Source organism: Lynx canadensis, chromosome A3 (assembly GCF_007474595.2).
Source record: "Lynx canadensis isolate LIC74 chromosome A3, mLynCan4.pri.v2, whole genome shotgun sequence".
Taxonomy (NCBI): domain Eukaryota; kingdom Metazoa; phylum Chordata; class Mammalia; order Carnivora; family Felidae; genus Lynx; species Lynx canadensis.
In genome coordinates this window covers 118,311,464-118,336,566 of record NC_044305.1, presented here as the reverse complement: position 1 = coordinate 118,336,566, position 25,103 = coordinate 118,311,464, and the positions used below count along the sequence as shown (strand labels likewise).

The following is a 25,103-nucleotide window of genomic DNA, read 5'->3' as shown; positions in this document are numbered from 1 at the left end:
TTTTCTTATTTTTTAGGGAAAGACGTCGTGGATTTGTGTGTTTCTTGGAGTGGGAGAGAGTGCTTTGGACTAGTCGGTTGTTTTTCAGGTTTCCCGGGTCTCTGCGGTGGGGCGGTGTTGGGGAGGGCGGGGACAGGAGACGCCCACCACGCCGAAGTTAATTTGGCCCCGCCCTCTTACGTGCTCGGCCCCGCCCTTCACGCTGCCGGCAGCTCGCGCCGCCGCAGTCTGCGGCTGCCCAGCGCGCCGGGAGCTCCTGCGCCTTCCGCGGCCCGCGCTCCAGCCACCAGCGCGGTTAGCCACGTGGACCGACTCCTGGCGCGCCGACCTCACGTGGTTCTAGCATCGGCTGGGGCTTGCTGCGTTTCCCGCTTCTCTGTGCTCGCCCCCGCCTCTGAGCTCCGTTCCCATGGCGGCCCTGATGTTGGAGGATGGGTCGGTCCTGCGGGGCCAGCCCTTTGGGGCCGCTGTGTCGACTGCCGGTGAAGTGGGTAAGCAAGCTCGGGCCGGCTGCCGACCTCATCCCACTCTCTGCTGCCCCTCTCTGCCCAACCTGCCCTGCCCAAACCCGCCATTTTCCCGCCTGCACACCCAGCCTCCCACCCCCATTTGGTGCCCGTGTCCCCACCCTAGCCCCTTTTATCCCTCAAGGTCAAGGCAGCCTCCGCTGGGGCATTGTCATCGCTCAGGGCAGTGGTGGGAAGGGTGTCCTGCCCAAGCCCCAGCCCTGCCTCTTTCTTGCAGTGTTTCAAACCGGCATGGTCGGCTACCCCGAGGCCCTTACTGACCCTTCCTACAAAGCACAAATCTTAGTGCTGACATATCCTCTGATCGGCAACTATGGCATCCCTGCAGATGAAATGGATGAGTTCGGTCTCAGTAAGGTAGCCACACCCAATGCTTTCTGTACTTTATCTTTTCAAATCAGTGGTTATTAACTGTTAGTCAAGTGAAGACATTGACATTAAGTTAGACATCCTGGAGAGAACAAAGATACACACTGAAGTGATAATACAAGTACTACCCACAGCTTAAGTACCTTAAGAGGCACAGTGCTGGAGGCCAAGCCAAAGAGTCTGGATTTTGGTAAGGAACCAGTGAAGATTTCTTAACAGTGGTGTGATGGGAGGAATGCTTTAAAATACATAGTAGGAAAGAGACTGGAAATTAGGGCCACACCCTTCTCAGTGGCTGTGGGTCCCAGTTCACCCAGCAAACCAAGTTGGTAATCGTCTTGTAAACCTACTTTCCTTGCCTTGACTCATTTTTTGCCACTTTTCAGCGGAGTTCTTATCTCTAGATAAGAAAACTCAGTCTCCTCCCACAGTGAGGTTCCACCTATTCCTCCTCCTCTGGAATTTGGAAACTAAGTTGCGCTGTGAAAATTAAAGTAATGAAAAAAGTCCACAGAGATTAATAGTGGAAATCACCACAGCCTAGATACAGTATTCCTCAAAACTCATTTTGTCCTGGTATTCCACGCTTAGTGGGCCTTTAATTCCTTAATTCACCCTGACATTTAGGAGAGGGAACTCGAGATAAGGAGTGAAAGGACCATTCCTTATCACAGATCTGTAAGTACACTGCATTCTAGTTTATAATGCAGTATGTTGGTTAACACATGGCAGTTTTTAGCTTTGTTAGCTGTAGACACACTGACAAAATGAGAGTTTATGAACCTGCAGAATTGAGGCCCATGACAGAACCAGGGTGAGTATGGCCTCCTAGAGCCTCTAGCCCACCATGGATACTTTTGTGGCACGTGTGCTGTGAATGCACCTGTCCACATGCAGACTTGTCTTCCTGGCCACGGAGGGTTCTGCCAAACTCTCCTTCAGATCCGTAAAGAACAGTCTCAACATCCATCTTCTTTTAAACCTCTACCACTAAACAGATGTGATTTAAATATACCATTCCCTCCCATGTAAATGACCCATTTTTCTCTTTAATTATTAAATGTTTATCTACTGGGTAGCAAATTTATATTAACTTTATTATTATTATTATCCCTTACATGGAGGGGGGTAGAATCATGCCTAGCATTGTACCCTGAACCTTTATTTTTATTTGATGAGGTATTGTGCACCTATCTTATTTTCTGTTTTTACCACATTCTGTAATTGTGATCTTGTGTATTTGCATGTTACTTTATTAATTTTCAGGCTCCCTAAGTAGTAAATTCATATGGTAAGGACAGGGATCTTGTCTTTTTGCATACTCACTGCTCCTCCCCCAACATCTGTTACAATGCCTGAGTGGGCACTCTGTAAATGTTTGTTGACTGCTGCTGTGTGTCAGCCACCTTGTTCTTGCTAAGTTCACAGTTTGGTGAGGAAGACAACACAAACACATATACGATACAATGTAAGTAGCAAGAACAATAGAAACAGTGAGTTTAGGTGAGCCCCTAAGGAGGAGGCACAAACTACAGTGAGTGAGGGGGTGGTATCTTCACAGAAGTAGGATTTATAATCTCAGTTTTGGACTAAAGAAAAGGAAGGGAAGGAAAATATTTTCAGTTATTAATCAGGGCCCAGCTTTTGGTGTTTCATATGAGGAACAACATTGTTGGGAAAGGACAAAAGCAGGAGATGCTTGCTGTGTTAAAGGAATGACTGGGTCATTTATTCAGTGTGGGTGAAGTGTAGGGTCTCAGCCGTACGTTGGGAAAAGAAGATAGGAAGATGTGTGGCCCTCGGCCCCTCATGCTCTCTTCGTTCCATCGACAGTGGTTTGAATCCTCAGGGATCCATGTGGCAGGACTGGTGGTGGGAGAGTGCTGCCCCACACCCAGCCACTGGAGCGCCACCCACACCCTGCATCAGTGGCTGGAACAGCATGGCATACCTGGCCTGCAAGGTACGGTGCTAGCACAGTTGTGTCTGGGCAGAACACAGGTGCCTGGATGGAAAGAATCGAGATCGAGGTTGTGATAGAATGTATCAGATTTGGAAGGTTTAGAGTAGGGTCTGGGAATTGGAGAAAGAACTGAGTTCTCACTCAAATGGAAAATTTTGTACATACAAAAGGAAAGAAGAATATAATGAACCCCCAGCTTCTGTAATCATTAACTGAGGACTAAACTGCACCACCATGACTAGAACCTCCCTAATTATTTTGACGCAGGTCTCCATCGTTGTATCATTTCAGCCACAAATAGTTCACTAATCTATGAAAAAGGAGTCCTTTTTAAAAGAGCCACAGGGGCGCCTGGGTGGCTCAGTCGGTTGAGTGACCCACTTCGGCTCAGGTCATGATCTCACGGTTTGTGAGTTCGAGCCCTGCGTCGGGCTCTGTGCTGACGGCTCAGAGCCTGGAGCCTGCTTCAGATTCTGTGTCTCCCTCTCTCTCTCTCTGACCCTCCCCTACTCATGCTCTGTCTCTGTCTCAGAAATAAATAAACATTTAAAAATATTTAAAAAAAATAAAAGAGCCACAATAACATTATGGTACTTTTAAATAAGTAACAATAGTTGCTAAATATTCAGGTGATGTTTATAGATTTCTCTGTTATCTAAATGTTTTTTATTGCTTATTTGAATTTGGATCTAAATAAGATTCATATATTGCATTTGGTTGGTATGTCTAATTTATGGGTATTGTAACCCACTTGACAAAAACAAGTCGGTTTTCCTTTAGAGTATCCCACAAGCTGCAATTTGTCAGTTACGTTCCTGTAGTGTTGTTTAGTGTGTTCTTTTGTCTCCTGATATTATTTTCTGTAAACAAATCTAGAAGTCATGGTTCAATTCAGATGTGATATTTTTAGCAAGAATACTTCATGGTAGTGTATTTCCATCAGGATGGCCCAGGATTTTGATGCCCATAGAACAGCTGTGTGTGACTCAGGGCTCTGGAATGCAGTGCTCCTGAAAGTCTAACCTCATGCATGACTGAGTTGGGGGAGTGTGATCTCTGAGAGTGTGCTATTTTGACAGGAGTGGATACTCGGGAGCTGACTAAGAAGTTGAGAGAGCAAGGGTCTTTGCTGGGAAAGCTGGTCCAAGATGGAACAGAGCCTTCAGCCCTGCCATTCTTGGACCCCAATGCCTGCCCCCTGGTGCCAGAGGTCTCGATTAAGGTACAGAGGTAGAGTGGGAAAATGTTGCAAGCTATAGCACATCAGTTTTATTCTGTTCCTAACGGGTGAACACTTGAGGGCAAATCAGAAGAGGCCTCAAAGGCAGGGGTTGGTGTGTGTATATCTATACTCATTGATTACAACTGCCCGCTCTTGCCCTTTATTCTTCAGGCTCCACGGGTCTTCAATGCAGGGGGCACCCCTCGGATCCTTGCTTTGGATTGTGGTCTCAAGTACAATCAGATCCGATGTCTGTGCCAGCGTGGAGCTGAGGTCACTGTGGTACCGTGGGACCATGCATTAGACAGCCAGGGTGAGTAGCTGGGGCGTGTATAGGGCTACAGACAGGTAGCTTGGGTGGAAGATCTGTCCCTTGGTCCAGTCGCTGTAAGTCAACATGAATTGCAGGGAAGGAGACAAGAGATCAGGGCTTTTGCTCTGATGGTAAGGAAAGGCTGCAAGTTTGTCTCTCTGGTTAAACTACTGGTTTTGACATCATCTTTTCTGCCCACTCCAGAGTATGAGGGTGTCTTCCTGAGTAATGGCCCTGGTGACCCCGCCTCCTATCCCAGTGTGGTATCCACACTGAGCCGTGTCTTATCTGAGCCTGATCCCCGACCTGTCTTCGGGATCTGTCTGGGACACCAGCTGTTGGCCTTAGCCATTGGGGCCAAGACATACAAGATGAGGTGGGACTTGTGGGGAGAGGAAGGGCCTGAACTACTGACATGAGCGGTGGGGAGTCTTGGGGATGGGAATAGAGTTGGTGTTCGTTAGTGTTGAAACAGGAGCAGGGGCTGGTGAGGGTCCTAAGCTCAACAAAAGCTGGGTTTGGTACAACGGTGAAGGGAGGGTGAAGAGGGCCTGTGACTCAGTGTGCTTCCATCTCCAGATACGGGAACCGAGGCCATAATCAGCCATGCTTGCTAGTGGGCTCTGGGCGCTGCTTTCTGACATCCCAGAACCATGGGTTTGCTGTGGAAACAGACTCACTGCCAGCCGGCTGGCTTCCTCTCTTTACCAACGCCAATGATCGTTCCAATGAAGGCATTGTACATGACAGCCTGCCCTTCTTCAGGTGAGCTAGAGTGATTCCGGCAGGGTGACTGGATCTGTACAGCTTGGAAGCCCCGGGGTCTTGAAGATCAAAAAAGGAAGCGCAACAGTGGGCCCCAATCATCTATCCTGATGCCCGCTTCCAAGACTACCAGTTCCCAAGTCAGGGATAATGGCAGATTTCGTGATCCCATCTCTTCAACAGTGTCCAGTTTCACCCAGAGCACCAAGCTGGTCCTTCAGATATGGAGCTGCTTTTTGATATCTTTCTGGAAACTGTGAAAGAAGCCACAGCTGGGAACCCCGGGGGCCAGACAGGTAAGCCCCTGAGTAGAACTGGGTTTTGTAGAACTAAGTAGAAGTAAGAACAGGGTTGGCTCCAGGATGGGCATAAAATGGGCATGCCCTAGGAAACTGAGATCTGTTTGGGAGGTTAAGGGGATGAGGTGGGAAAGCAACCAAGCCAGGATGATTCATTTACTTCTTCTACTGAAAGGAGCTCCAGAGTCAAGAGTCCTGGGTCGTTGTTCCGCGTCTGCCACTCATTAGAGGCATGACCTGTTTTGAATTCTTCTGTAAAGTGTGGGAGTTAATACAGGTGATCTCTCAGGTCTCGTTCAGCTCTAACATTTATGACTTTCTTTGCCTCCACAGTTCGAGAGCGGCTGGTTGAGCGCCTCTGTCCCCCAGGGATTCCCACCCCAGGCTCTGGGCTTCCACCACCACGAAAGGTTCTGATCCTGGGCTCTGGGGGCCTCTCCATTGGCCAAGCTGGAGAGTTTGACTACTCAGGCTCTCAGGTAAAGCATGTCCATCCCTGCCCCTCTGGGTGTGTGACCCTCAGGAACGGATGGTCTTGAGGAGAGGGCTGAGGCATAAACATTGGTTGTAGGGAGAGAATGAATCAGGAGATCTGGGGAATGTTCAGAAAGGTGAAGTGCTAAGGAAAAGGAGTTGGTTATGAGAGACTGGGAGTACAGGAAGGGAGAGACACGTTGGTGGTTTCAGACTTGGTAGTCTTGCTTCTGTAGGCGAGGCTGGTACGCCATTTTTGTCTCCCTAGGCGATTAAGGCCCTGAAGGAGGAAAACATCCAGACGTTGTTGATAAACCCCAACATTGCCACAGTGCAGACTTCCCAGGGGCTGGCTGACAAAGTCTATTTCCTTCCCATAACGCCTCACTATGTAACCCAGGTATGACTGGCATAAGGGTGGACTGAGGAAGGGACCCACGTGGGCAGGGGTATTCTGTGGTCACTCTGGGTTTCTAAACTTCTTTGATCCACTCTATACCCCCAAGGTCCTAACGTTTGTTATTCCTCTTCTCCCTCAGGTGATCCGTAATGAGCGCCCAGATGGCATCTTACTGACTTTTGGGGGCCAGACAGCTCTGAATTGTGGTGTGGAGCTAACCAAGGCTGGAGTGTTAGCTCGGTATGGGGTCCGGGTCCTGGGCACACCTGTGGAAACCATTGAACTGACTGAAGATCGGCGGGCATTTGCCTCCAGGATGGCAGAGATTGGAGAGCATGTGGCCCCCAGTGAGGCGGCAAATTCTCTTGAACAGGTTCGAGGGGCGGTTGGGGGAAGGTGGAATGATGTCATTTTCTTTGTGTCTTATTTTCTCTGGGGCCAGGAACCCTCTATGCAGCAAGCAGTCGAGGCCTGATCACTGTGTTCATCTCTTCTGCTCGTTACAGGCCCAGGCAGCTGCTGAGCGGCTGGGATATCCTGTGCTGGTTCGTGCGGCCTTTGCCCTGGGTGGCCTGGGCTCTGGCTTTGCCTCCAACAGGGAGGAGCTCTCTGCTCTTGTGGCCCCAGCTTTTGCCCATACTAGCCAAGTGCTGGTAGATAAGTCCCTGAAGGGATGGAAGGAGATTGAGTACGAAGTGGTGAGAGATGCCTATGGCAACTGCGTCACGGTGAGTGATGGAGGTGGGCTGGGAGTAATGTCAGGCAGTATGAGCTCCAGTAAGAGCAGAGGTCATAGCTGAGATCTTTGAGGGTTCGATGTCCCTCAGACCCAGAATGGGTACTGTCCCAAAAGCAACAGGACCCTGGGATGCAGCCTCTTGCCTCTCTTGACTTCCTTTGGCAGTGACCTCCACGGGATCCTTCTTTCACAGGTGTGTAACATGGAGAATTTGGACCCATTGGGCATCCACACCGGAGAATCCATAGTCGTGGCTCCAAGCCAGACACTGAATGACAGGGAATACCAGCTACTGCGGCAGACAGCCATCAAGGTGACCCAGCACCTTGGAATCGTCGGGGAATGCAATGTGCAGTACGCCTTGAACCCTGAGTCTGAGCAGGTGAGACCCTAGGCCCTGGAGCTGATATTCTAGCTGTTGCATCTCCATCCATAATTTTGGGTCTTTGAGGCCAGGGGACTCTTTGGCCCTACAGACCTTGAAGTAGAAGTCAGGATTGTCTGTGGTAAGGTTGGACTGGGATGGGGGTGGTGCTTTTGTTATCTGTGCCTTTGGAGAGGGCTTAGTTTTCTGGCCCTTCTAATACCTCTCCTAGGTGGGCCTTCTGGGCCAGTTATCTGATGTCTTTCCCTCTCTCTCTCTCTCTCTCTCTCTCTCCCTCTCTCTCTCTCTCTCTCTTTGCAGTATTACATCATTGAAGTGAATGCCAGGCTCTCTCGAAGCTCTGCCCTGGCCAGTAAGGCCACAGGTTATCCACTGGCCTATGTGGCAGCGAAGCTAGCATTGGGCATCCCTCTACCTGAGCTCAGGTACAAGGGTGGGGAAAAGATCACAGAGATGGGGAGGGGAGCTGAAGAAAACATTCATGGGACAAGGAATTTAAAAAAGATATTGGCCTGGATGTGTGGGGTCAGAGGAAGCTATCTGGAAGCTCACTCTGCGTCTCCCACTCTGTCCTGACACCTCCACGTGACGGCTCCCAGGAACTCAGTGACAGGGGGAACAGCGGCTTTTGAACCTAGCCTGGATTATTGTGTGGTAAAGATCCCTCGCTGGGACCTCAGCAAGTTCCTCCGTGTCAGCACAAAGATCGGGAGCTGCATGAAGAGCGTCGGTGAGTGAGCCGTGCCCCAAGAAACCCTTCCCCAGGTCACTCTATGGGGTCCCAGCAGTCCTAAGAATCTAGAATATCATAAAGTTAGTTCCCTGGCATAGGCTTTCAGATCCTATATTAGCGGCAGCTTGGGAACATGGTTTCTTAGAACTCGGACATTTCAAACTCCGTGGTCCTCATCAAGAGCGGGAATCAAAGGCATCTGGAAATCTGTGCCAGAATACACATGCCACCTCCACTCCCCCGCCGTCTGTCAGAATCTCTGTGATGGGGTGATGGCCATCAAACTATCTCCTCTCTCTTGGTTTACAAATAAGTAAACTGAGGTGCCCGCAGAAGGAAGGTGACATGGCCGAGTAGAGGGTAGAGCCAAAAACTGAAAACTAGATCCGGTTGCTAGTTATGTGCACCTCTGTCCTACTATGTTGCCTGTCATCGGCAAGACCAGTTTCATGAAATTCTACCCACAGCCTTGCATTGCATTTTGCCCACGGCCTCATCACTAGGTTGTTAATGCCAGTGACAGTTTGTTCTCCATGTGACTTTAAATACTGATGCTTCGGGGAAAGAAATGATGCCTGTTGTTTTGTGAACCCTTGTATATCCAAGTTAGCACAGTGACAGTCGTCGTTAACGCCTATCAGCTTCTCTGGGTACTTTCTGCCATGATCACCCCCCAAATTTTTTTTTTTTTTTTTTTTTTTTTTTTCAAATTTTATTTATTTTTGGGACAGAGAGAGACAGAGCATGAACGGGGGAGGGGCAGAGAGAGAGGGAGACACAGAATCGGAAACAGGCTCCAGGCTCTGAGCCATCAGCCCAGAGCCCGACGCGGGGCTCGAACTCACGGACCGAGAGATCGTGACCTGGCTGAAGTCGGACGCTTAACCGACTGCGCCACCCAGGCGCCCCACCCCCCAAATTTTTTAACATGTTTAAGATCAGAGCCGAACATCAGAGCCCTTTTTCATAAAAACAAGGAAATTTAGTAGCGAACAGCATGCAAGCAGTGGTAGAGTATGCTGGAATTGAGTTAATACGCTTCCCTGTAACGTCCCTTTAAGTCATGTTAGGCTGTTCTAAAACGTTTCAACCAAAGCAAGCATTTCACATACCACAGTGCCACCAGCCAAGGATAAGAACATTTCATTGTGTTGCAAATATCCATTTACAGCAATAGTAGCCTTTATTTATTTTTTTATATATATTTTTTAACGTTTATTTATTTTTGAGATAATGCGAGAGACAGAGTGCAAGCAGCCAAGGGGCAGACAGAGGGAGACACAGAATCTGAAGCGGGCTCCAGGCTCTGAGCTGTCAGCCCAGAGCCTGACGCCGGGCTCGAACTCACGAACCGTGAGATCATGACCTGAGCTGGAGTCGGAGGCTTAACCAACTGAGCCACTCAGGCACCCCATCAATAGTAGCCTTTAAACAAGCAAGTCTAAGTAAGCTCAGATATTATTTTGGAATTTTTAGAAATCTTACAAGACTGCCAACTTGTTCCTTCTGGAGATGAATTCCTGTTGTGTGAAAATTACGATAAACATGGGAATAAAGCCATAATTAAATTGTTGGTAAAAGAAGTGGACTGAAATAGGATGAAGATTAATCCCCAGATGAGATGTTTAATGTTTTATATCTATTCAGGTGTTCTTAGAACATGATCTTCTTTGATAACTTTTTGTGACTTTTATCGTGCAAGTAAGATACATGAACCATTGAGAAATTAGTAAAGTAGTTAAACCAAAAAAGAGTAATCCTCTGTAGTCTTGTTACACAGGGATTATTTGGGTATATATATATGATTCCAGAATCTTCCTAGGCATGTATATGTGAATATGTTGGGTACCTCTCTTACTCAAAATAAGCATTTACAATAAAACCATACTACAAAGGAATTGAACAAAATCATTTATCATTCTCTTCCTTAACACTGCTATTAGCATTTTAGTGTTTTAAAGTTCTTTTGAAGAAACAATTAGGATTGTAAATAGAAAAATACAGTTAGTGGGGCGCCTGGGTGGCGCAGTCGGTTAAGCGTCCGACTTCAGCCAGGTCACGATCTCGCGGTCCGTGAGTTCGAGCCCCGCGTCGGGCTCTGGGCTGATGGCTCAGAGCCTGGAGCATGTTTCCGATTCTGTGTCTCCCTGTCTCTCTGCCCCTCCCCCGTTCATGCTCTGTCTCTCTCTGTCCCAAAAAATAAATAAACGTTGAAAAAAAAATTGAAAAAAAAAAAAAAGAAAAATACAGTTAGTAAAAAAAGAAAGAAAGAAAACACAATTGGTAAGATGATCCTAGGGTAAATTGTCAGAGGACATTATAAAACTTTGTGGACGAGGAAATAAATAAGCAAATCTGGGGAGTTGTAGGGAGAGGGGAGTTCCCTTTTATTAATAAATAGAAATCTAGCTAAAATGAGCAAATTTAAGAGAAAAATTGTTTAAAACGATTGTATGTACTTCTTAGAAGATGGTGAAACTTATACTTGTAAGCATAAACTTCTGTGAAGCAAGTAATACTTATTAAGACCCAGAAAATTCTTACCTATTTCTCCTGTACTTCTGCAAGTTTATACTAAGGAGGTAACCCAAAGCACTGAAGAACTCACAGCCTCACTTAGAAGGATGAACACTTCAAAGCTAGGTGTCCTTCCGTAAGTGAGTAGTTAAGTTATGGTAAATCATACAGGAATTAAACTGCCGGTAATAAGGTCACAAAGCAGTGTGGGAACATGATTATGATAAAAGAAAAAGCATGATAGAAATTGTATGTGTACTCTAGTCCTATATAAAACATATATTTGAAAGAAGTCCAGGAAGGAATACTCTAAAATGAGAGTTGTGAATGTGATTATTTCTGGATGGGTTCAAAGAGCAGTGGGATCGGGGCGCCTGGGTGGCGCAGTCGGTTAAGCGTCCGACTTCAGCCAGGTCACGATCTCGCGGTCCGTGAGTTCGAGCCCCGCGTCAGGCTCTGGGCTGATGGCTCGGAGCCTGGAGCCTGTTTCCAATTCTGTGTCTCCCTCTCTCTCTCTGCCCCTCCCCCGTTCATGCTCTGTCTCTCTCTGTCCCAAAAATAAATAAAAAACGTTGAAAAAAAAATTAAAAAAAAAAAAAAAAAAGAGCAGTGGGATCATCTTCCTATTATTCAGACTGTTGAAAAGTTTTAAAGGATGAGACTGATCCCAGATGGTGTCATCATGATAGGAATAAAGCACATAACTGGATAGCTATCAGTGGTTGGGCCATTGTGATCAGCTGCGCTATTTCTAGTATCCACATGTCCATTTTAGGCATCTTAATTTCATAGTCCGTAATAAACACAAAACAGAAAATGGTAAGGAGAGAAGTTCCAGGTTAAGATTGCTCAATAACAAAACATGATAACATACCACTGCTTTGGTTCTTGTCCTGAGAATCTTCCAGAATCTTGACTAAATCATAGACATAGGAACTTCCTACCTCCAGGGCCTCAGTTTTCACATCCTGTTCCTCCAGGTGAAGTCATGGGCATTGGGCGTTCTTTTGAGGAAGCCTTCCAGAAGGCTCTTCGCATGGTAGATGAGAACTGTGTGGGCTTTGATCACACAGTAAAGCCGGTCAGTGACATGGTAAGTGGCTCTCTTCCCCTGGCAACACCCCTGAAATGGACCCTCCTCTGTCCCCAGTCTGTGGACATGTTACCATTAATAGCAGCAGTCATTACTAGACATTTGCATTTTTCACTTGGCTCAGAATTTTGTGGTTCCTCTCATCTATTCTATAAGGATGTATTCTTTTTTTTTTTTTTTTTTTTTTTTTTTTCAGTAATGTTTGTTTATTTTTGAGAGAGACAGACTGTGAGCAAGGGAGGGGCAGAGAGAGGGAGAATCTGAAGCAGGATCCAGGCTTCGAGCTGTCAGCACAGGGCCTGATGTGGGGCTTGAACTCACAAACCATGAGATCATGACCCGAGCCAAAGTTGGACGCTTAGCTGACGGAGCCACCCAGGCCCCCCTCATAAGGATGTATTCTTAAACTTGTTTCTGTGGACATTGAAACAAGCCTAGAGAGCTTGTGGAACTTGCTAATACATTAGCTGCACAGCCAGAAAGTGGCAGAGGTAGGATTTATATACAGGTTTTTGCAATTACAGAGTTGCTGCTTTGGCTCCTTTTTTGCAGTGTCTTTTCCTAAAACAGTGTCACTCATGCTCTCAGGCTTTATGAGGTGCTAAAAATAGATTGGGAATGTTTTGCTTAACAATCGTACGTCTCCTCCCTCTGCGCAGTCCTTCCATATCCATCTGTCTGCCCTCCCCATTAGGAGTTGGAGACGCCAACTGATAAGCGGATCTTTGTGGTAGCAGCTGCTCTGTGGGCTGGCTATTCTGTGGAGCGGCTGTATGAACTCACACGCATCGACCGCTGGTTCCTGCACCGGATGAAGCGGATTATAGCACACGCCCAGCTGCTGGAACAGCACCGTGGACAGCCTTTGCCCCCAGACCTGCTACACCAGGCCAAGCGCCTTGGCTTCTCAGACAAGCAGATCGCCCTTGCGGTTCTGAGGTCAGAGGTGGTGGTGAGGGCCTTGGGCTGAGGATGTGGGGCAGAGAATCTTGGTACCAGTGAGGGGCCCTCGGAGAGATTGGGGTGTTTTGGAGGCTTCTGACCTTCATCCCTGGGTTGTTTTCCTCTTAAATTCCTGCCCTGGCATCGCACCCCTTTACTAAGTCTGAACCCCACCAGGGCTATATTTTTGACCCTTCTTCTCCTTTAGCACAGAGCTGGCGGTTCGCAAACTGCGTCAGGAGTTGGGAATCTGCCCAGCAGTGAAACAGATTGACACAGTTGCAGCTGAGTGGCCAGCCCAGACAAATTATTTGTACCTGACATACTGGGGCACCACCCATGATCTCACCTTTCGAACGCCTCACGTCCTGGTCCTTGGCTCTGGCGTCTACCGTATAGGCTCCAGCGTTGAGTTTGACTGGTGTGCTGTGGGCTGCATCCGGCAGCTCCGAAAGGTCCAAGAGCTAGTCTTTCCTACCGTCTTATCTGCTGTTCTATTCTTTTTCAGTTCCAGCAGTTGCCTTACGCCCACATTTAATCCTGGCACTTTCTGTTAATTGCTACGCTTAGAGCTTTGGGAAGAGTGTGGGGGTGGTAGGGGCGGGGGACTCCCCTTAGGCCATCTTGTGCCCCACACAGGGTATGTGTCTTTTCTCCCAATACTTTGTACCTGTCTCTCTAGTGCTTGGCCCCACTTCCCTCCCAAGGCAGGTGTCCCATACAGCTATTTCAGAGAAAGCTTTTTGGCTTTGCCTTAGTTTCTCCATGTTTTTCCTCCCATCTTATAGTTCAATCTCATCTCCCTCCCTCTCGCAGATGGGATATAAGACCATCATGGTGAACTACAACCCAGAGACAGTCAGCACTGACTATGACATGTGTGACCGACTCTACTTTGATGAGATCTCTTTTGAGGTGAGAGAGTTGAAGGCTGCTCGTTAGCCTGGGTGGCCAGGGTCAAGTGGGAATGGCTGGCTGACTTAAGATTCTTTGGGCTCTGTGGGGTTTGAGGGGACGTGGGTAGAGGGTGAGAAGCAGTGAGCAGGAAGGCTCAGATCCCTGACTACCTGCTACCTCCACTTGATTTCTCCTGTTGCACTAAGGTGGTGATGGACATCTATGAGCTAGAGAACCCTGAAGGTGTGATCCTATCTATGGGTGGACAGCTGCCCAACAACATGGCCATGGCTCTGCATCGGCAGCAGTGCCGGGTGCTGGGTACTTCCCCTGAAGCCATCGACTCGGCTGAGAACCGTTTCAAGTTCTCCCGGCTCCTCGACACCATTGGTATCAGCCAACCTCAGTGGAGGGAACTCAGTGACCTAGAGGTGGGCTGGGGCTTGGTTGGGGGCTGGAGGCTAGATGCGGTCAGGGGTGAGTGTGACCAACCCAGCTGCACCCTTCTTAGTCTGCTCGCCAGTTCTGCCAGACAGTGGGGTACCCCTGCGTGGTGCGCCCCTCCTACGTGCTGAGTGGCGCTGCTATGAATGTGGCCTACACTGACGGGGACCTGGAGCGCTTCCTGAGCAGTGCAGCAGCCGTCTCTAAGGAGCACCCTGTGGTCATCTCCAAGTTCATCCAGGAGGCTAAGGTAGGGCCTCAAACAAGTCTCTGAGGGCAGCCTCCCCAGCCTCAGAGGAGACTCCTCTCTCTGGTCCTATAACAATTTCTAGGCACAGAAGGCTGGGAAGGATGGGTTGTATCAAGGCTCTTCAAGGAAGGGAGCCTCCTGGGGCAAGTGGGAGAAGAAAACGGTCCCCGCCCTACATCACATTGCCTTCACGTCCCCACTAGGAGATTGATGTGGATGCTGTGGCCCGTGATGGTGTAGTGGCAGCCATTGCCATCTCTGAGCATGTGGAGAATGCAGGCGTGCATTCAGGCGATGCCACACTGGTGACCCCACCGCAGGACATCACTGCCAAAACCCTGGAGCGGATTAAAGCCATTGTGCACGCTGTGGGTCAGGAGCTGCAGGTCACAGGACCCTTCAATCTGCAGCTCATTGCCAAGGTAGTAAGAGGGGGCTAAAGGAAGAGACTAACGGGCATTAGTACCTTCTTGCTCTGTGCTGGCCACAGTGCCAGTGAGCACTCACTGTCTCCTGCCCTCATCAGAGTAGGCCCAAAAGCTGGAGGGAAGGGGCTCCTAGCTAGAGCCCACAGTGTTGTAATGGTTTGTGACAGTCTGTTCACAGCCTGATCCCTGTTCCCCTGTTCAAGGTTGATTACCCACAGAATGGTAAATGAGGGAAAGAGTCCAGGTCAGTGGAATAGTGTCAGCAAGCCCAGCCTACAGAAAGTCTGACCGATCCCTGTCTGCTCTAGGATGACCAGCTGAAAGTTATCGAATGCAACGTGCGTGTCTCTCGCTCCTTCCCTTTCGTCTCGAAGACACTAGGTGTGGACCTAGTAGCCTTGGCCACACGCGTCATCATGGGGGAAGAAGTGGAACCTGTGGGGCTCATGACTGGCTCCGGAGTCGTGGGGGTAAAGGTACGGAGGATTGAAACCTTGAGGTTAGCAGTCAGAAGCAGGGAGACATAGTGGGAGAAAGTTCACTTACCACACATGTGAGTCCGCATGTAAACTGAGCACCTATCATGGGCCACAAGGGTGATAAGGGTCTTTGTCCTTTAAGAGCTCACACTAGTAATGGAGACAAGGGAAGTTGGGTTAAAAAATAGCTTGTTTCTAGAACAGTCTATGGTAAACCTGCGTAGTAAAGATAAGACTAAAATGCTATAGGAGTTTACAGACAAGAGATGGCACTTCCAAAAGGAGTAATCTGGGAAGGGCTGGGAGAGGTGGTATTTAAATGGAGTCCTGAAGGGTGGTCAGGATGTTTGATTGGCAGAGCTTGTTGAGGAAGTGTTCCAAGGCCAAGGAATTAGCTTAGTGGAAACTGCCGGAAGCCCCGAACTATATTTGAGAAGCAGCTCACCTACTGGTGTAGAGCATAGGCAGAGCAGCAGCAGGCAAGGCTAACCCTGCCGTCTGGCTGAGACCACGGGAAAGGAACTGTGGCTGCTTCTTCTGATGAGGGGAAGTGGGCCCTCCTTGCCTTGGTGTCTCATATCCTGCTCCCACAGGTGCCTCAGTTCTCGTTCTCACGCTTGGCGGGTGCTGATGTGGTGTTGGGTGTGGAGATGACCAGTACCGGGGAAGTGGCTGGCTTTGGGGAGAGCCGTTGCGAGGCCTACCTCAAGGCCATGCTAAGCACTGGCTTTAAGATCCCCAAGAAGAACATCTTGCTGACCATTGGCAGCTATAAGGTACAGAATCCAGAGGCAGGGGCTGCCCAGAGAGGTGGGGGCAGATAGCCTTGGTTCTCTGGGCCTGGGCTGACCTTGAAGTGGAAGACAGAAGAGATACAACCGCATCCTCCTTCTGCTTGGTTCAGAACAAAAGTGAGCTGCTCCCAACTGTGCGGCTGCTGGAGAGCCTGGGCTACAGCCTCTACGCCAGCCTGGGCACTGCTGACTTCTACACTGAGCATGGCGTCAAGGTACCGGGGCTCCCGCAACCTACCCCTGCTTCGTACCAGAGAATTCTGTGTTCTCTTGCTTTTTCTGTCATTGCATAAATCCTCTATATTTCGCATAGAGCAAATAGAGTATACAGAAAAGCAAAGAAAAATTTTCCTTACAGTCTCTCTACCACTCTTAACATTCTGGTGTATTTCTTTCCAGAATATCATTTCTATATGTACATGTATGGGCTCATATTGCACAGTCCTTGATAACCATAGAGTAGATGTTTTTCCTATCAAGAATGTACTCTGCCAATAATAAATAGAGGCAGCCCTGGTCCCCACCCTATAGGTCCTCAGTCTCTTCCTCATGGGTTCCTGGGCTACCTCTCCTCCCTTTGCTGTCCTTCGTGACTCCTGCCAGGTTCAGGTTGGCCCTGACCTTATCTCTGGGCCACAGGTAACAGCTGTGGACTGGCACTTTGAGGAGGCAGTGGATGGTGAGTGCCCACCGCAGCGAAGCATCTTGGAGCAGCTGGCTGAGAATCACTTTGAGCTAGTGATTAACCTGTCAATGCGTGGGGCTGGGGGCCGGCGTCTCTCTTCCTTTGTCACCAAGGGCTACCGTACCCGACGCCTGGCCGCTGACTTCTCTGTGCCCCTCATCATCGATATCAAGTGCACCAAACTGTTTGTAGAGGTACCTGGGACCTGGGTGCTAGGAGAGCAACAGCCAGTGTTAATGGGACAAGAGGGAGAAGTGAGTGTGCCATGGGGTTGGGAAATCTCAGTATGAAGCAGTTACGGTAATAACCGGGCTTTGGGGCTACAGAGAGAAGTTGGGTATTGGGAGGTAGAGCCTGGTTTATGCAAAACCTACAATTCCTGGGTTGCCCTTAAATCAGAGCTGACTGTGGTTTTCACCTGCAGGCCCTAGGCCAGATTGGGCCAGCCCCTCCTTTGAAGGTGCACGTTGACTGTATGACTTCCCAAAAGCTTGTGCGGCTACCTGGTAAGTGCATCTTCTGGGAGAACCCAGCTTCTGCACACTGGTAGCATCTGGCTCAGAGATCTGGGCTGTGGGACCCACGCCCTGCCTGGACTGCATAGAGTGTGGGGGCCAGAATCTTTCTCACTGAGCTCTTTCCTCCCACGATCCTCTGTGCCCTTGACTGAAGAACCTTGCCACCTCTCACCCGTATCAGTGGCTGCTCATTTTCCTACCACCCCAGTTCACATCTTTGATGTCCTTTGTGTCTCTGAACCTTCCTCTAATCTTGCCACATCCATGTTCTCCCAGGACTGATTGACATCCATGTGCACCTGCGGGAACCAGGGGGGACACACAAGGAGGACTTTGCCTCAGGCACAGCTGCTGCCTTGGCTGGGGGCGTGACCATGGTGTGTGCCATGCCTAATACCCGGCCCCCTATCATTGATGCCCCTGCCCTGGCCCTGGCCCAGAAGGTGAGCCCTTGTACTCCTGCTTCACGGTGATCCAGACGTCTCTGCCTGTCTCCCAGACCCATCCTCCTTGTGCCCTCCCAGAAGCCTAGGGGCCTAGGCCACTGGTTCCCAGGCTGGCATGGATGCCAGGGGGTCTTATCTCATTATCTCATATGTATCTTCCCCAGCTGGCAGAGGCTGGCGCACGCTGTGACTTTGCCTTATTTCTTGGGGCCTCGTCAGAAAATGCAGGGACCCTGGGTGCTGTGGCTGGGTCTGCTGCTGGGCTAAAGCTCTACCTCAACGAAACCTTCTCTGAGCTTCGGCTGGACAACGTGGCCCAGTGGATGGAGGTAGGGAGTGGGCACGTGGGAGGAGGCAGCCAGTGTCCTGGCTTGAGGACCACACAGAGTGGGCTAACCAACAACAGTGAGGTGTCAGGAGCTCTGTGAGGGCTCTGGGCTCTGATGAGCTCAGAGAATTAAGGGCTCTGCACGCTCCCCGATAAATTCTTTCTGTCCCCAGCACTTTGAGACATGGCCATCCCACCTCCCCATTGTCGCCCATGCGGAGCGACAGAGTGTCGCCGCCATCCTCATGGTGGCCCAGCTGACCCAGCGCTCAGTGCACATATGTCATGTGGCACGGAAGGAGGAGGTGAGAGTACACCCGGGATCCCAGTGCCCCTTCTGTTTTCTCAGTTGACACCCAGAGGTCAGGGTCTCCTTGGGGGCCGGAGGGGGTGGGGAGCAGGGAGCCAGTACCCTCAGCATGTCTGCCCCGTAACTTCCCTAGAGGGGGTGTTGGCTGCGGAGACTTGGAGGGCAGGGCACGAGGGAGGCCCCTTCTAGATCTCCTGTCCCCCCAGATCCTGCTGATTAAAGCCGCAAAGGCCCGAGGGCTGCCAGTGACCTGTGAGGTGGCGCCCCACCATCTGTTTCTAAGCCGCGATGACCTGGAACGCCTGGGGCCCGGGAAGGGCGAGGTCCGGCCTGAGCTTGGCTCCCGCCAGGATGTGGAGGCCCTGTGGGAGAACATGGCTGTCATCGACTGCTTCGCCTCAGATCATGGTGAGAGGGCCCACAGTGTACCTTTCTGCCCAGCAGGGCTCGTGCCCCAGCTCAGGGCCCCTGGGCTCTGTGAGGATACAAAGGACTTGACCTTTGTAGCACAGTGCCTGGGCTGTGATGGGTGCTTGATAAATGCTCCCTGAAGGAACTAATGAGCAAATGATAAAAATTATAAATGAGAGAACATGGGTAAAAGGTGTAGTCCCCGGAAGGTGGCAGCTGTCATGGTTTATCTGTTTTCCAAATAACCAGAGGAGAGGAGCATTGAGATGTGTAGCGAGGCAGTGCAATCCTGGTGGCCTGTGTGACTCCCCAGATGTGGAGGCGATGGGGCCTGAGGGTGCTGCTCTCTTCCTTCAGCCCCCCACACCTTGGAGGAGAAGTGTGGGCCCAGGCCTCCACCGGGCTTCCCGGGGCTGGAGACCATGCTGCCGCTGCTGCTCACGGCTGTCAGCGAGGGCCGGCTCACTCTGGATGACCTACTGCAGCGGCTGCACCACGGCCCTCGGCGGATCTTCCACCTGCCCCCACAGGAGGACACCTATGTGGAGGTGTGGGCGTGTGGGCGGCTGTGGAGGGTGGGCGGCTCTGTATCCCCCGCAGCTGTCCCAAGGTGTGGCCCTACCCTAGCATCACCCGTGACTCTGGGCAGGTGGATCTGGAGCATGAATGGACTATCCCCAGCCACATGCCCTTTTCCAAGGCCCACTGGACACCCTTCGAAGGGCAGAAGGTCAAGGGCACCGTCCGCCGTGTGGTCCTACGAGGCGAAGTGGCCTATATTGACGGGCAGGTATGTGTGTGGCCTGAACCCCATCCCAGTAGTGACTTCCTTGGTGCTATTGTCAACTTGCTCTGGCACATCTCTGTGGTTCCAGCACCTCCTCCAGCTGCCCTGGACATGGGTGGGCACAGGTCCCCTGAGGCGTGTTTCCTTTTTGCTGGCTTCCGTTGCTTTAGGGTCTCAGTCCAGCTCTTTGCCCCCTGCTCACTCGCCTGCTCCTGCTTTCTGTCTGCAGGTCCTGGTGCCCCCGGGCTATGGACAGGATGTACGCAAGTGGCCTCAGGGCGTTGTTCCCCAGCTCGCACCTCCAGCCCCTGCCACCAGTGAGATAACCACGGTATCCACAGTGCTTTGGGACTGGAGGGGGGTGTTGGGGGATGTGGCCAGGAACAGCCAGCAGCACAGATGTTATAATTAGTGGTTTAGGGGTGGAAGGCTCTGTAGTTGACACTAAAAGTCCCCCACCTATTTCTTTGTCTACTACAAAACATAGACTTAACTCTCAGTTTAGGAGATTACCTACCTAGGGGAAACACAAGCCCCTTATTAACCCAACCAGAGGTTTATCTGAGGGCCTGTCATGGGGCTAGCACACACCTCTAGGAGGCTAGTTGGTCTTCCTGTGCCACAGCAGCATAGCAGAGGGATGAACCTGAGGGGAGATGATGGAGAACGGGGTCCATTCCATTCTCGCTACGGACAGTGAGCAATTTGGCTTTTCTCGAGGAATTAAATTTGAGGAGTTGGGTCAGTACTTTTTAAAATGTGAGGCCTATATCTCTCCAGACACCCGAAAGGCCTCGCCGGGCTATCCCAGGGCTTCCCGATGGCCGCTTCCACCTGCCTCCCCGAATCCACCGAGCCTCTGACCCAGGTCTGCCAGGTAAGAGGAGGGTCCTGTGACACGGAGGATGGGGCCACCTGGACTCAGAGATGTGTAGGGACAGGCTTCTTTTCCCCCAATGTCCCCCTGATGGACTGGGGTCGGGCTCACAGCCCCCCCCCCCACCCCCCCAGCACCTCACTTTGGTCCACTTACCCTGTTCTTCCTGCCTTTCCTTCATACTACTAGTCTGACCCGCTGTACCTTCCTTTGCCTAAATCAGTCTGCCCTCTGTGAGGTAGGTACCCCACAGCTTCTCACAGCCCTTTCTTGTTGTGGGCAGCTGTGTTCCTCCGCCCAGGAGCTGGGATCCCACGGGGCAGCAGAACGTGGGGTAAATCCAGGTTACTGGTTGGTGTGAGCCTGGCCGTTCCCCTTGCCTAGGATCCCTTTGCCACTTGGGCGGGCCCTGGGAGGGCACCACTGCTCTCACACAGCAGCCCCCGTGGGAAATCACTGGTGTGTCCCCAGGGCTACTGATCCTTGTTGTCCCCTAACCTGCTATAGCTACTGTTGTGTGAGTTGGTTTAACACAGACGCTATGATCCAGAGTGTGCGGAAATAGGGGTTCTTCACAGACCTTAGTTGCAGGCTTATATCTGTCCTGTTGCCCTATTTGTAGCTGAAGAGCCAAAGGAAAAGTCCTCTCGGAAGGCAGCTGAACCAGGTGAGACTTCCCCAGAGCCCACGCTCACTTCGGGGACCTGTCTGACCTGACCTCTGTAGGAGGAGCCCTCTGACCCACCTCTTCTGCCCCGTCCCTCACTGCAGAGCTCATGGGAACCCTTGATGGCACCTGCTACCCTCCACCACCAGTACCTAGACAGGCGTCACCCCAGAACCTGGGGACCCCTGGCCTGCTGCACCCCCAGACCTCACCCCTGCTGCACTCATTAGTGGGTCAACATATCCTGTCTGTCCAGCAGTTCACCAAGGATCAGGTGCCTGGGGGAGGGAGGATGGGGACACCCAGAGCTTTGAGAATCTGAAAAGTTGGGGCTAGGACCCACTGGGGTCCACTGCCTTTCCAGCTGACTTGGGGTCTTTTTTAGATGTCTCACCTGTTCAATGTGGCACACACACTGCGTATGATGGTACAGAAGGAGCGGAGCCTCGACATCCTCAAGGTCAGGGTCAGGGCTGTGGGCTACAGATCCAGGACCCTGTCAGAGGGATCTCCCTCTCCTGCCATAGGTCACCTTGTGTGAGTCCAGATCCTCCACTATAAGTTGCTCTGCCTTCTTTATTCTGGAAGGTCCTGCTGACCTAGACCCCTGACCCCCACATGTTTGCTCTCCTCTGACCAGTATTTAGCTGATTTGTGAGGCCCTGAGTGCCGGTGCATCAGCCTGCTAATCTGGTCACTTGCTCTGTGCAGATGTATTCAGTGGGATAGATCTGGGGTGTTTCTGTTTCTCCCAGAGAATGAATATTTCATTCAGATATTTACCAGCGGTGTTTCGGAGGCAGAGCCTTTAGCTCAGAGCGATGCTAATAGAAATGTCAAGGTTAGGACAGGTCACAAGGAGGTTTGCAGGGAGTTCTCTCAGTGTCCCTCCTGTGTAAGTGGGCGAAGCAAGCAGCAGCCTATACTTTCCCCAAGATGAACACACACTTTCACACTGAATCTTGGCCCTCCCCCCCACAGGGGAAGGTGATGGCCTCCATGTTCTACGAGGTGAGCACGAGGACCAGCAGCTCCTTTGCGGCAGCCATGGCCCGGCTGGGGGGCGCTGTGCTCAGCTTCTCAGAAGCCACGTCTTCAGTCCAAAAGGGTGAATCCCTGGCTGACTCTGTGCAGACCATGAGCTGCTACGCCGACGTCGTTGTGCTTCGGCATCCCCAGCCTGGAGCCGTGGAGGTGAGGCCAGCTGTCCACTGGACAGGGTTGATTGGGATGGATCTAGGGACATGACTGCAAGTCTCTGGTTGGGCCACATGGGTGAGGGGACCCAAGAAGAGTGGGACTCAGGCAGGGAGCAGGGGCCACTGGGATGCAGAAGATAAGGCTCTCCTTTCTTATTCCCATTTTCACAGCTGGCAGCCAAGCACTGTCGAAGGCCAGTGATCAATGCTGGGGATGGGGTTGGAGAGCATCCCACGCAGGCCCTGCTGGACATCTTCACCATCCGGGAGGAGCTTGGGACTGTCAATGGCATGACGGTGAGCGCAGTGGCAGGGGTTGGGAGCCTGCCCAGGCAGGGTCTGAAGAGGGGGGGCAGTTGGGCAGTACCTTCTCTGTTCCGAGGCATGCTGCATCAGGGAGGCCTGTGTCCTGATCCTGAGACTGAAAGCTTTGAAGTGGGGGGACAAGGTGCTTGATCTGGGGGCCCTCTTGGTGATCGGGTTCCTCCCCTAGATCACAATGGTGGGGGACCTGAAGCATGGACGCACGGTGCATTCCCTGGCCTGCCTGCTCACCCAGTACCGTGTCAGCCTGCGCTACGTGGCACCTCCCAGCCTGCGCATGCCACCCAATGTGCGGGCCTTTGTGGCAGCCCGCGGCACCAAGCAGGTGAGGCCCTGGGAGGCCATGGGGAGCTGCGGGTTGGGCAGTGAGAGCCTGGCACTGCATTCACTCTGACTCTGCCTCCCCCTCCAGGAGGAATTTGAGAGCATTGAGGAAGCGCTGCCCGACACTGATGTGCTCTACATGACTCGAATCCAGAAGGAACGCTTTGACTCTAGTCAGGAGTATGAAGCTGTGAGTACCAGGGCTGAGGCGAGGCCAGGGCTGGAGCCGTGGGGCATCCAGGCTAGTGGCCAAGAAGGCTGGGCCCCAGGAGCTTGATTGGGCCTCTCGGTTGTGATAACTGCATGTGGGTGTGGAAGGAACCCTGGAGGAACCCAGGCTTGTGGCCCTACGGCCACCCTGGCCCTGAGGTGCTGACAGGGCCCCCGTCTGCCTCGCAGTGCTTTGGCCAGTTCATTCTCACTCCCCACATCATGACGCGGGCCAAGAAGAAGATGGTGGTGATGCACCCGATGCCTCGAGTCAATGAGATAAGGTGACACGGCTTCAAAATTGAGGATACACCAGGGGCTGGCTGTGGGAGGACACTTAGTCTTGGACAGGCTGGGGTAACTGTTTTCTTTCTCTTGTAGCGTGGAGGTGGACTCGGACCCCCGAGCAGCCTACTTCCGCCAGGCCGAGAACGGCATGTACATACGCATGGCTCTGTTAGCCACTGTGCTGGGCCGCTTCTAGGGCCCAGCTCCTCAGACTCTTCTCGTCAGGCCCAGCTGCTGGGCACAGATTCTGGTGCCCCCCACGGGGGCAGCACACTTAGGAGATGCTCCGGGGCGTCCAGGCAGCTCACGTGCTCACACATACACATGCAGGCCACACTTGGGCACTGGACTGGACTGGAGCGCTCTAGCATGGGGGTAGGTCCCCATCTCCTTTATTGCACCGCAAACCTGTAAAGTCATTTTTCTACTGACTTAATAAATAGCTAAGCTGCTTGTAAGTGCCTATTTCCTTGCATGTATCCTGGCTTCAGCATAGAACACGAAGTGTAGTGGGCAGGACTTCTGGAAATTTCGAACAGCTGCCCAAATCCAAGAGCAGCCTTGCTGGGCAGGCTCTTGCTCTGGCCAGGGCTGAGCAGCGGGGCTCAGCGTTTTCAGTCGTGGCTCTTTGGGGTTCTGGGCGGGGGTGTGCTGTTCTGTTGGTGCTGAGTCCTGTGCTGCACTGACAGGTGTCCAGTGTCCTTCCTCAATTAAGTTGCACTCAGAGTTCTGAGTTATGGGAAAAGGAATGCCAAACAGCTGGGTCCTCTGGTGAGGCCTTCACTCTTCTCTCTTCTGTCTGGTTAGTTCTCTCCTTCAGAGGCTGAGGTGGCCATTGCGTCCTCAAAACCTGGCCTTGGAGTTCAGCTACCATCACTGTTAGGAGCCCCTCCCACCTGCTATCCCTGGGAGCCTCTGGCTGACGCTGGACATTCCAGACTGGACACGGGCAGACGCTATGGAGGCTGAAGAGCACTTGGCTTAGAGACCGTGGGATTGGGGACTGAGGTGGAGTAGCTCCTGTGTCTTTGCGGTTCAGGGCTTCTGTGGATCATACAAAGTACGTGAGCTATTCCATTCCGTTCCATTCCATTCCATGCACGTTAGCAGCATTCAAGAAATTTGATCCAGGAGACTCCACCACCCAGGTACAAAGTACCATGTGCAGCGAGAGTGCAAGAACAAACAAGAGAATTCTCACCCTCAGTTTTGAGGCCTCTTAGCCAGTAAGGCATCCAATGACTACCACAGGTCGGACTGCTGCATGCTGGCACATGATGGTCTAAACTGCATTCGCATCATTCAGGAGGAACCTACTTCACACACACAGCTATTAGCACGTCACAGAGATGGGAAAGTGAGAAAGGCACTCATTTTCTGAAAACTGTGAGCACAGAATTTCACATATTCTCATGTAATCTTACACCAACTTTCTAACTGTTTTACAGATGTAGGAACTCTGAAAGGTCCCTGGGTGGCTTATTCAAAGTCACGTAGCTAAGATTCATATATAGGACCACTTAACTCCAAACCCATCTCTCCTCTAGTAAGAAGCAAAAAGGAATTTCACGCGTTAAGGGCATCCAAAACCAGTGTGAGAGACAAGCCACTCAAATCTAAACAAGGAAAGAAGTCTAAGATGGGAGCCAGTTTTCAGAAGAGAGATCAGCACAAACCTGGACCTCTGTCCACGGAG

The 25,103-nt window shown here is 51.3% G+C and overlaps 1 protein-coding gene across 2 annotated transcripts; it reads left to right on the top strand.

Annotated features, from left to right (window-relative positions):
* The first annotated feature begins 233 nt into the window (after positions 1 to 233).
* CAD (carbamoyl-phosphate synthetase 2, aspartate transcarbamylase, and dihydroorotase) lies at positions 234 to 23,870 on the top strand. Of its 2 annotated transcripts, XM_030311435.1 has the most exons (45): positions 234 to 491; positions 745 to 884; positions 2,730 to 2,859; positions 3,939 to 4,081; positions 4,253 to 4,394; positions 4,599 to 4,770; positions 4,974 to 5,159; positions 5,343 to 5,455; positions 5,792 to 5,937; positions 6,201 to 6,332; positions 6,472 to 6,705; positions 6,839 to 7,060; positions 7,265 to 7,453; positions 7,757 to 7,881; positions 8,056 to 8,186; positions 11,687 to 11,799; positions 12,494 to 12,738; positions 12,950 to 13,196; positions 13,558 to 13,656; positions 13,845 to 14,069; positions 14,150 to 14,332; positions 14,536 to 14,754; positions 15,069 to 15,236; positions 15,833 to 16,015; positions 16,144 to 16,248; positions 16,673 to 16,912; positions 17,143 to 17,224; positions 17,513 to 17,679; positions 17,847 to 18,011; positions 18,184 to 18,315; positions 18,527 to 18,728; positions 19,089 to 19,279; positions 19,381 to 19,521; positions 19,748 to 19,849; positions 20,299 to 20,395; positions 20,679 to 20,729; positions 21,018 to 21,062; positions 21,167 to 21,336; positions 21,448 to 21,522; positions 22,044 to 22,256; positions 22,433 to 22,558; positions 22,755 to 22,910; positions 22,998 to 23,099; positions 23,309 to 23,403; positions 23,501 to 23,870. In XM_030311435.1, exons 1-45 carry the CDS (start codon positions 410 to 412, stop codon positions 23,601 to 23,603), a joined length of 6,729 nt encoding a protein of 2,242 aa, XP_030167295.1. In that variant the 5' UTR covers positions 234 to 409; the 3' UTR covers positions 23,604 to 23,870. The 2 variants fall into 2 exon arrangements, with proteins under 2 accessions (XP_030167295.1, XP_030167296.1); XM_030311436.1 differs by lacking the exon at positions 20,679 to 20,729 and having other exon boundaries at positions 235 to 491.
* Positions 23,871 to 25,103: the final 1,233 nt, after the last annotated feature.

What these genes read in the sequence shown, in the direction of transcription:
- CAD (XM_030311435.1), top strand. Translation starts at nt 410, where the DNA reads ATGGCGGCCCTGATGTTGGAGGATGGGTCGGTCCTGCGGGGCCAGCCC. An exon ending in TTGATGAGATCTCTTTTGAG is followed by an intron (nt 13,657 to 13,844) that starts GTGAGAGAGTTG and finishes TGTTGCACTAAG; the next exon opens with GTGGTGATGGACATCTATGA. An exon ending in GGAGCCTCGACATCCTCAAG is followed by an intron (nt 21,523 to 22,043) that starts GTCAGGGTCAGG and finishes TCCCCCCCACAG; the next exon opens with GGGAAGGTGATGGCCTCCAT.